Raw genomic sequence first — 11757 nt, 5'->3', positions numbered from 1 at the left:
CTCTCAACAATCAAATGTTTCAGAATATTTCCACCCTTTCTGTACCCTAGAATGTCTGAAATGTCAATATTTTGTTTAACTCCACTGCAGCAGGGACACTAGCAGACATTATCAAAACTGAAGTTGTCTTTTGTTTGATTTATTATTGCTTTTCAGTTATGTTTGAATGCTCCGTGTTCCACCACCAACTGGTATTGGTATTGGTGATATGTTTGTTTGATTATTGCTTTTTAATGCTCTGTGTTGATGCTCTGTTCCTACTAAGTTCATAAATATTTGAGTTCATAGCTAACTGTCAGCGGATGCACAAACCCAGGAGGAGAGAAGTGATATGGTTGGTACCTACAAGCACTAAATAGGAAAAAGATACATTGATATGGGAAAGTGGGAACTAAAGACATAGGTCATAAATATGATGTAGCTTACTGGAATATGAACATTTTTCTGCCCTTTGATAGGGATGAGAAAACAAAAAAAAAAACTGAATTGTATCATTGACATTGTATTGTTGGTTGCATTGTCTAGCATCCTTTCACATTGAGAACTAAAAAAACTTTATGGACTTGTGTGTTTGTGTGGGCATTGTTACTCCCTATGACAGTATAGATGTTCTTATAAACTGAATTGCATCATTGGACTGTTGGACTATTTATGTTTGCAAATTCCCCATGCTAAAGGTGTACTTTATTCATGTTGTAATGATGGGTGGGGTGTAAACTTGGTGGATTTAAAGTTTTTTTGAGGAGCATTATTTTGCGTTGTATCTTTACACAATAAGATAGTATGCATCTTTGGAAAGTTGTGTTGTAGTACTAGAGGGAATTATTTGTTTGTGCTATAATGAGAGCAAGGATTGCTTTCAGTCCGTGGAATGGGAAACTATTACTTGGAGTTCCTTGGGTCTTTGCTAGAGTGTTACTTGAAGCTGGTTCTTTAATTCCCGAAACAAGTTGATTATTCCTAATATGAAAGGTTGAGATTTAGTTGAGATAATTTATGGAGCCAATTTGGGAGCATCAATAATGTCCTTGTTCAAGGTAATATGTGCCACAATCAAATGGAATGCTAAAACTAGGGGACATCATTATTCATTTGTTGCAGTTACTATTCTCTACATTGTTTTTTGTGAGTGTTGAAGCTGCAGTCTATACTTGTATTGCTGTAAGATATGTTGTTTGAATTACCCACACATTGGTTGCCCGGATCACTATAACCCTGTGGTCTTTTCTTAATTTTCTTATATACTTGACCAATTTAATAAGGGCAGGATAGATGTTGATTGATGGAGTGGTAGTTTAGAGGATGGACTTGTGCACCAATTCTTGTTATATTCTATTTATTTTCTAATGGAAGTTTAGTATATCTGAAGAAGATCCTATATCAGTTTGTACTGCAATTATATTCTGAAGAAGAGTTTTGTTTCTTATACATGGTAGGCAATTATATTTTGAACAATACCTACCCACCAATTTATGCTAGTCTTTTAATTAGTGGTATTTCTGTAATTTTTGATTATCTACAAAGAACTTGGTTTCAGAACTATTGTTTTTCTGTTTTGAAACCGTTTCTGAAACATGTTCACCAAACACCATTTTTTGGTTTAAAAACGGAATTTTGACACAGAAAATCGAAATTATGTTTTTGACACGAAACGTCGTTTCTAAAGCAAAATGACTAGCAAGCACAGCCGTATATTAGGATCCCATCCAAGTTTCTAACCCTAACCATGCCCCTTCTTTAGCTCCTCTTCTTTTCTTCTCCGAAACACCCAGCGGACGCTTTTCTTGGCTGAACTCATAAATCTTAAAAATTCACCTTCTCCACCCTTCTTTGTCGTCTTCTTCTCCCTATCTTCCCTTGCCAGTTGCCATGGCCGAACCATCTCTTTTCTTCTTTTTCCCATCTTCTCCATCCTCTCTACTCCTTAATTGATTTCCTCAAATGGGTGCATACCCATTGTTTGATTTTTTGCCTGAAAGAAATTCCGGGTTCTACAACCAGTCTTTGGTTAGCCATTCCACTAAGCATGGGCATGACCAAGAAGCAGGTTATTCTGTCAGAAGAGAGCTCGCTAGACTCGGTCATGTCCATGCGTCATTGAGGTTGTTTTGCTGCTCGGATTGAAATCCCCAAAATTCACCCTATCCAGTGTTCTTTGTTCTTGTGCAAAATGGTTAGATTGGCTTTTGGGTTTGAAAGTTCATGCCCGAATAATTCAAATAGGATTTGAAGATTTTTTATTTTTTATTTTTTTAAATAGTGCTCTTATTGATTTGTACGCCAAGTGTGGCCTATTTAATGTTTCTTATGTAATGTAGTTTTTTTTTTTGGGGGGGGTTTGGTTTTATTTCATTTTCGCTCTTGATGACATATGGGACTGTCCCTACCCCTTTTGATACCTTTGAATTATTTTTTTATTTATTTGATTCATAATAAAAGAAAATGTTTAAAGTTCTTTTGGATAAGGGTATTTTGATAATCTTAAATTTGAGAGAGTTACAAATATAAAGGGGTTTCGGTCTTGTAATAATTCCTCAGTGGAGAAGGATAGGTTTGGCCTTTTGGGATACATTAGGGGTAGATTGGGAAAGGAAGAATTAGGGCCACTCACAAACCCACGTGTAGAAGGAAAGGAGGAAAAGAAAAGAGAATTTGAAAGGGATAGCTTGAGAGAGAGGCCAAAATAGAGTATTAGGGTTTTGTTGTTTCTTTACGGAAGAGAATCGCAAGAGAGAGGGAATGAGAAATAAAGTGAAGGGAAATGGGGGGTGGGGTTAAGTTTTGATTATGAGTAAAAGGAGCTGGGGGTTTCTAGGAGGGAGGTCGATCAGTTTCTCTAATAGGTTCAGGAGAAGAGAGGTTCGGTTCAGAGGATAGGTTGGTCTTCTTCTTATTTTTTTATTCTTCTAGTGTTAGGGTTTTTTTCTTATCATGAGGGGAGACGAGTTGAGAAAGAGATTTTTAGGTGGGGGTTTTAGCTTTTTTTAGGAACAAAAAATCTCTGGTTTTTGGTGGGGAAAAGAAGGTTCTCTCTTTCCCTCTCATGTTCTTCAATCCTGGGTTGGTTTCTTCCCAGTATTTTTTGGGGATTTCGTCTCTAGTGTATCTGATTCGCTGCCTATTTTCCGCAACATTGAGGCAAAACCATTCCTGGTGTGATACAACCTTGGAATAGATGGCTGGGATTAGCCCTGATTTCCCCTTTGATCGAGTGACTAAGGTCTGCTCAAGGATGAATTCAACTGGGTTGGTTTGGATGGAACCTGCTATGAGTTTAGTTGAGGTAGGTCTCCTCTTTTAACGTTCAGCAGTTTCGGATTTTCAATTCGATCAAGTTGATTTTCGGATCATCATTTGAACCATGTCAGTTCCTATCTTATTTATTTATTTTCCTGCAAATCTCCTCGAAGAGAAAATTCGTTTCACGGCTGCAACCACTCTCATTCTCAGCGGGTTCAGTGGCGTCAACCATGTGTATACTTCCAACTTGGAGTCCCACATATATTTTTTTCTAAATTTCCCTATGATGTATAGGAAAGTAGTTTCTTTGGATACAGATGTTGGGATGTCTCAAGGATAATCGTTGATGTCCCACTAAGATGGCCCAACCTCAAGAGACAGATTGTTTGAATCTCATCTGTAATTCTTTATTTAGATTTTCTATATCTAATCTGTCTTTAGTATTATTATTATTATTATTATTATTATTATTTTTTTAGAACTTATGGACGGTGCAAATATGCAACAAGTGCTTGATGCCATTAATAATATTAATGGGCGTCTAGATAATATTACTGGGCGTCTTTATAATTTGGAGTCCAATGTGGCCATGCGGTTGAATCAAATGGAAAGGAGACTAAATTTCTTTGATTATAATGTACTTGCAAGGATCAACAACTCAGTGTTATGAGTTAGTCATTTTATGGCCATTCAACACTCAAGGAAATATTCCATCTAACCCTCCTAAGAATTCACAGGAATTTTTTATACTGCAAGGGGGGATGACCACGTAACCGAAGCTGAAAGCACCTCGGCAAAAATCAAGATCAATGAGCTCCTCCAATTCTACGGATTACCGTTTGGAGGAACTGAAATAGAAATGATGCGTCGCATTGCAAAGCTCATAGGCTTGATATACTACTAACGGAAAGGATGAAACTTTTTGACTTTTTTTTTGATAGTTTAGTTTTTTTGTTTTTTTGGTCTCTTGCTCTTGGATCGACTCTGAAAACCATTAATCATTTGAAGAATCTGCATCTTTGGAGGTCCCTATTTGTTCTCTTTGCTTCATTCTCCTCTTTCGTTTTCATTCACTCATGTGGCACATAAAATTGTGATTTAAAATAAGGAAATGTTCTTATTCCACTCTTATAATTGGTCATAATATTAAATAAATTCATTCTATTAGAATAAAATTGTTAAATGATGATCTGTAGTCTACTATTATCTAAATGGTCAAATTATCCTTGTGGGGAAATAAATTTACCATTATACCCTTCACTTTAAAACCTCCAAATTCATGAAGTACTTTGCTTTGTCTGAACCTAAAATTCCATTTCCATTTCTACCCAGTTAACCTGCAAAGAAAGGAGGAAGAAGAAACAGTTGAAGAAGAAGAATCTTCAACGAACTGGGAAAGATTTACAAGTAATTTTTAAATTGTGACCAAATTTGATGATTGCAAATGATTTCCATCACAGAGCAGACGGCATCACTGCCATTGCCGCATTGGAGCAGCTGTCATCACCAAGGGTGATGTGGCACGTACCAAAAATGTGTTGGGTTGACTGGGTTCAGGTGCCGATGTGGGACAATCTTTTGCAGGATGCACCTTCGATTTTAAGGAGCTGGGGAGGGAAACCATCTCTAAGAAGACAGACAACCATGGTTGTGAAAAACGGTATCCCTAAGAAGACAACCCGATATTGTATAATATAAATGCCTATCCAATGTTTTCAAGGGCAGCATAAGATGATATGGGGGATGCATTAGCAAAACAGCTCCCATAGAGAGAGAGAGAGAGAGTTCAGGTTCTCTATGAGCAGAATAACACGTTACTGGGGTATGTAACTCAAAAAAAAGTTGAAAATGTTCTCAAAATGTTTCAAATACAAACCTTTCAGAGTTCTGTGATTGTTAACCCGCAAGACCATTGCAACTTCAAATTTCCATCACAGCTGGATTTGTATAGATAAAATTATTAAACTTTAGAGAAGAAACATTGATAATTTATGAACACAAAAGTGAAATTTTATAGATTTTGTTCTCCTTTTTTACACAATGTCAAATGAGGCATCTTTGTACATTGAAAAGTTTCAAATAAATACAACATGAAAGTTAATAAAATAAATGATCAAAGGAGCACTGTACAACAAATTACAAATGATGTTTATACCCACAATTTGACAGTCATCAATACTCCGGTAGGACAAAAGTTCAACAGTGCTCCTACCCGCATTATAATATTCGTCTCACCCTTACAAATGCCCACGGTGAAGGAATACCTCCTTTGCCGGGGGAGAAAGGAAACTGCCTCCAATTGGGCATATAACTCCAAAACCCTCATTAGCCTGATATTCCTATTCTGTTTCAAGATTATGGAACAACAAAAAAAACATCCCATTCTGGGGATTCTTCCTATATATTGCACAAGTAATAATGCACTTAAATTGTATCAAATCCTGTTCACTAATCCTCAATCACACATTTCCCCTGTCTTCCAAGCTCATAAAGCATGAGGAGTGCTGCAGAGTCGAATGAACTCTTCTTATCAGCTCTCTGATCTCCCGTCAATTCAATAGCACCATCATTTGGAATGTGCAAGGATATTTTTGATACAAAACTGCTGAAACCCACGCGTCTTTCAGAACCTTCACCAAATTCAATCGGCAATCTGTAGTACAAAATACAAAATTGGAAGAAAAATTATGAGAAAGGATTCACTTGATCTAACTAGCCCAAAAAAATAAAGTTCAAATAAGATCACACAATAGGGACATAAAAACAAGTAATTATTCCATAAGCTAGTGACACAGACCTTGACTTGTGTTCTACCGAATGGAAACTAGGCATTGGCCACTGTAATAATCTACAGAGCTGATAGAGGGAGGATCGAGGGCCTCCTTTCTGCAAGTTAATTGATACACTCACTGCAAACCAACAATACTATTGTAAGGATACAAAACAATACTTGCCCCGAGAAAAAGGAAAAAAAACAATAGAAGAAACACAAACATAAAGGTTTAAAATATATATATATATATATATATGTATATATAAATAAAGGGGTGTACCCAGTGCATGAGGCCTGATGTCATTAAAATATATATATATATATATATATTGCCAAGGTCCTTGCTAATAGGCTCAAGTTGGTGGTTGACTCTCTGGTTATTAATAACCAATCGGCCTTCATCCATAATTGAACCATTTCTGACAATATTCTCCTTTGTAACGAGATTGTCAGAGGTTTTGATAGAAAAACTCACTCCCCTGCTGCCCTTACGAAGATTGATATCCATAAAGCCTTTGACTTTTGAGACAACATTTCATTGCCAATGTCATGCACAAAATGCCTTTCCCCCATGCTTTCACCAATTGGATTTCCTGCAACATTTCTTCCCGCACTTTATAGTGCTTGTCAAGCCCAGCTGGTTACTTTGCCTCTTTTATTGGTATCCGCAGGGTTGCCACCTCTCACTGACCCTACATTTTCATTCTAGCCCTTGAAGTCCTTTCCATAAGCATCCAAATTTGTATAGATCAGCAGCTTATCGTTTCCCACTCGAACTGCAAGGCCTTTAAGCTTTTTGACCTTGTCTTTGTTGATGACCTAATGATCTTCTCCAAGGCCGACCCTTTTTCTCTTGAGTCTTCTATTTCCTGTATGAGACACTTTTAGTGTATGTTGGGCCTTCACATCAACCTATCTAAATCCCTCCTATCACTCAAGAGGTAGCTACACACCTCATCAAGTGTAGGTAGGGGTGACCGGCCCAAAATCCATATCTGGATCTACTCATATTCTGAATTCAGCCAACCTAGAAGTATCAGGACACGCTCTTTTTCAAGAGATCTATAGACCTTGGCTTCATCATCATGATTGGTTAAATGAAGATCTCGGTAATGGTCATACTCCTCCCAGAGTCCTATAATAGTGTTATAGTAGTCAGAAATGGACTTAGTCCCCTGCTTCATGGAGAGTGCTTGCTGAAGAAGCTTGTCGACCTTCCTTATAAATCTCCTACCTATCTCAGGTTTCATGGAGAAGAGTAGCCAAGTCATAACAGTAGAGTTTGCAGTCTCCCATTTCTGGAACTCTGGGTTTGCGACAGCGAGAGCCATGATAGCCCTGGTAGTATATCCTAGCTTTCCTCTACTTTGCAGGGATAGCTTCACAGAGTGTGACCAATCCAAGTAGTTGGTACTATCCAACTTCACAAGAGAAATCTGGATGTTAGGATTGTCAAAGACAACTGAACTGGGGTTGGCACTACTCGACCCACCCGATGTAGCCTCAAGAGGTTCCATGAGATTAGACATAATGTTAGGATACTCCTCAAACAACACCAATGGAGATCCAAACCAAGAGGGGATACACAAGTCCCAAATATTGTCTTCTCAGAACCCAAAAAAAAAAATTCCAGCAGGCTAAAAAGGCATGAAATCTTGATAAAACATCAACAAAACTCACTTCTAACTGTGGAGCTTCATCCAAAACTCACATGCAAGCATCATAGGATAGAAAATATCTAACAAATGGAACCAGCAACCTCACTACTAGCTATTGCAGGCCAGAAACAAGCCAAAACAGGAGAAAAACGATACTTGGCAGCAAGTTGTAGATGGAGTTGTGCTCCTTCATCACAACTACTCAGCAAACGAGGTTTGGAGGGATCATACAAGACCCTTGGGCGACCCTTTCCAGTAAGGTTACATCCCCAAACAACGTTGGAGGAGAGAGAAACAATAAATGGGAAGTCTTGCTGGAGGTAATCCTGGGATGAGGTCTTCTCAGTTTGGGCTTCAAATGGTCTTTGTAGTCCTTCAAGCTCCCTCCAACAATCTTCAAGTGGATTTTAGAACTCCATTAGGTCTTCTTGTATACTTTTCTTACATAGTATAGCCTCTAATGGACCCCTTTGCTTCTAGGGTTCCAAGAGAGACTTAAAGGATGAAACCGGCATGCTTGATCGACTCTCAAACCCTTGTACAAGCTTTGATACCAAGTTAGAAACAAGGAGGACTAGGGTTAGAGATGAGGGAAGAATAGAGAAGAGAGAAGAGAGGAACGATTTGGGTTGACATAACCTTTCCTCCCTAATGTCACCTTGCTTTTGCAGATGACATCATGATCTTCTCTAAAGCTAACTCTCTCTCCATCTCTTCCATCATGACTGCCCTCTATTCCTTTGAATCCCTCTCTGGGCTCTCCATCAATCTCCTCAAATCTAATCTTTTCCTCTTTGGTGTCTCTTCTGAGATTCAATCCCTCCTCCTTGGTATCACGGGTTTCTCCCTGGGTTCCTTGCCAGTCAAATACCTGGGTCTCCCTCTCATCTCTACTAAGCTTTCTTCCCACCGTTGCTCTCCTATGATTGATCTTATTAGGAAAAGGCTCCAAGTCTGGAAAGGCAAACTTCTCTCCTATGCTGGTAAACTTGTTCTAATTAGATCTGTTCTCCAATCTCTTTATCTCTATTGGTCTGGGATCTTCGTCCTTCCCTCTTCCACTATCAAATATGTTGAGTCTCTTCTGTTCCTTCCTCTGGAAAGGTTCTGAGTCCTCCAAGTTTCTCCATCCTCGGTCTTGGGAAAAGGTCTGCCTGCCCAAATCAGAAGGAGGTCTTGGTATAAGAAGAATCAAGGAGGTCAACTCTGTGGGCATCCTCAAGCTTATTTGGAAGCTTGCCTCCAAGCATAGGAGTATTTGGGTTAACTAGGTATACTCTTATCTGCTCTCTCATAACTCTCTTTGGACTTGCCCCTCTCCCTCTGATGCCTCCTAGATTTGGCGTAAAATTCTCAGTCTCAGGCCCCTTGCCCTTACTGCTTGTTCCACCATTATGGGCAATGGGTAGTCTCCCTCCCTCTGGATGGACCCTTGGCACCCCTCGGATATCCTCTCCTCTCTCGTCACCCCTAGGATCATATACTCCTCTAGCCTCCCCAAATCCTCCCTTGTCTCCTCCATTCTCTCCCCTCTGGGTTGGACTCCCCCTCCCTCTCCCCCCTCTTGCGGATCTATGGGCCTTTCTGCCCCCATCCCCCCTAGGCATCGTGGTAGGGACGATAGAATTGTCTGGCTTCCCTCTTCCAATGGGTTGTTCTCCTTTGCCTCTACTTGGTCCTTTATCAGATTCTCTGGCCTTGTTGTCCCTTGATGTAACCTCACCTAGTTCAAAGGCCATATCCCCCGTCACAGCTTCACCACCTGGAGATGTCTCTCCAACTGCCTTCCTACACAGTCCTTCCTTATTCACTGCCACATCCTGGTCAGCCCTGTCTGTTGCCTCTGCCCTTTTGGTCTAGAGGATACTCCCCACCTCTTCTTCTCTTGCCCCCTCTTCCCTCGTTTGGAAATCTGTCCTTGCTCTTTGCTGGCCTTCCCCTAGGGCAATTCTTCCCTTTGATAGGGAATGTATCTGGGTTGACATGACCTTTGCTGGCTCCTCCATCTGTGACACCATTGGTAAGTTGGCTTTCTTTACTACTATTTCCCATCTTTGGATGGAGTGCAACATTCGTAGATGGTCTTCCAACTCCCGCTCCCTGGATAGGATTTGGAAAGCCATCTTCTTCGATGTTGCAACAAAAATCCATTCCCTGCGCTCCTTACGCTCCTTGCGCCCTCAGCTTATCCCTTAGTCCACTAGAAATGATCACATAATCTCTTCCTAGAACCTCTTGCCAGTCCCTCCCCTTGACCTCCCCTTGACCTCCCCCTCTCCCCCCTCCCCCCCCCCTCTTTTTTCTGGCTTGGTTGGCGATTGCACCCTCCTGGTTCTTTTGGTTGTTGTTTTGAGGTTTTTTTTTAGTTGCTTTTGCTTAGCTCCCCTTGGGGTTTGCTTCTCCTTGTTGGCTTAAGCCTCCCCTCCCCTCCTTTTTCCCCCCTTATATTTTCTCTTCTCTTTGGGTACAAATTTATTTATTCATCCAAAAAAAAACATTAAGTAGTTCCTAATGTACCCTAATACATATATTCTAACACGTTTTGTAGGATTTGATTGGGTTCTCTTTGGGCCTTCTGCCGGCCAAATATATGGGTTTGCCTCTGATCCTTTCCATATTGAATGCCATGCTCGTTAATGACCTAATGCCCATCATTGTACTCCCATGCTTGATCTTATGTGTAAGTGACTATAACTTTGGAAGGGCAAGTTACTAACTTAAGCGGGTCTCTCAAATGGATCAGATATATCCTTCAGTCTACTTATATCTATTGGTCTTGGCATTTTTGGGCACCCCCATGCTGTTATTGCGAATCTTGAAGCTCTAATGTGCTCTTTTCTATGGAAAGGATCTGACTGCTCCAGATTTCTCCACTCTATTAGTTGGACCTCTGTCTCCCTAAAGATGAGAGGGGTCTTGGGCTCAGACGTATTAAAGATGTCACAAGTTGATTTGGGGGATTGCGGCTAAGAAAAATCTTTTGGGTAGACTGGGTCTATTCTAGGCTCCTCTAAAATGACTCCATTGGATGGCTCTCTTGATCTCAGATACTTCCCTGGGTTTGGAGAAAAATTCTGAAGCTTAGACCTCTTGCTTTCGGAGCTATCAATTGCATGATTGATGATAGTGCCTCCACTAGTTTATGGTTGGACCATTGGCACCCTTCAAAGAGTCCTTCATCTAGTGGGTGACAAACCTATAGTTTGGGTTTCCATAGGAAGGCGAAGGTTTCAGATATTATTGAGTTTGATGATTAGCCCCCCATCCCCCCCCCCACCGTATGGGTTGCTTTGTCGGGTATCCCAAGAATGCCCTCGGTTGTGGTGATATTTTACTTGGTCCGCTGTACTTCCAGACTCTTTAGCTCCAAGTCGGCTAGGAATCTCCTTGGACCGGTCATTCATTGGTGCAAGTTGGTTTGGTTTAAGTCCCACATCCCCCCGCCACAGCTTCACTACACGGCGGGCCTTCTCTCGCTGCCTTTGTTGGAATATAAATGAAGATGTCAACCATCTCTTCTTCGGCTGCTCCTCCTAGATCTGAAATGGCCTCCTTCCAAGATTTTGGCCCCAGAGAAGAGTATTACCCTTTGAGCACGAATGGATTTGGGTGAATATGACCTTTGGCAGTAAAGTAATCTGTGACCTCGTGGGTAAGCTTGCTTTGGTGCCGCTACATACCACATTTGGATGAATTGTAATCTCATAAGGTGGGCTCCCAAATCTAGGCCTTTCCAATAGATTTGGGACACCATCTTTTTTTTATGCCTATAACAAGTTGTCTATGACCCCTTCAAGATGTGCTGATTCTCCCAGTAATCATAGTTGTCAAGGCGTCTACTAGGTGACTAGGCGCCTTGTTGGTGTCACCTGGTTTTTGGGCCCTCTCCAATGCCTTGGATCACCTAGACGCCATGAAAAATATGCTGGTAATAGGTTCATTGTTGCCTCTTGGGGCCTACCCCTTTCATTCTAGTATGGGTGTGGTTTTGTTTGTGTCTCTTTGCCCCCTTATTCTCCGGGCTCCCTCATATCCTTTATCCTTTTGGTAATGAATTTTTTTATTCACCACGCCCCACCCACCCCA

At 40.6% G+C, this 11757-nt stretch overlaps 1 protein-coding gene and 1 long non-coding RNA gene across 2 annotated transcripts in view; one reads left to right on the top strand and one right to left on the bottom strand.

The window, feature by feature from the left end:
* Nucleotides 1–705: 705 nt before the first annotated feature.
* LOC122066100 lies at nt 706–3680 on the top strand. The gene is made up of 2 exons (XR_006136236.1): nt 706–3283; nt 3411–3680. It is a non-coding gene; the product is annotated as an uncharacterized LOC122066100 (long non-coding RNA).
* A 1548-nt stretch (nt 3681–5228) lies between these two features.
* The window catches only part of LOC122065725 (endoribonuclease Dicer homolog 3a), an 89287-nt gene continuing 82758 nt past the window's right edge, over nt 5229–11757 (bottom strand). The window contains exons 24-25 of the mRNA XM_042629559.1: nt 6038–6149; nt 5229–5893 (exon numbers count right to left, since the gene is read on the bottom strand). Coding sequence (XP_042485493.1) covers nt 5689–5893; nt 6038–6149 — 317 coding nt within the window. The 3' untranslated portion in view covers nt 5229–5688. The remainder of the gene's footprint in view (nt 5894–6037; nt 6150–11757) is intronic.

Source organism: Macadamia integrifolia, chromosome 2 (genome assembly GCF_013358625.1).
Source record: "Macadamia integrifolia cultivar HAES 741 chromosome 2, SCU_Mint_v3, whole genome shotgun sequence".
NCBI lineage: Eukaryota > Viridiplantae > Streptophyta > Magnoliopsida > Proteales > Proteaceae > Macadamia > Macadamia integrifolia.
This window is presented reverse-complemented; position numbering and strand designations above follow the sequence as displayed.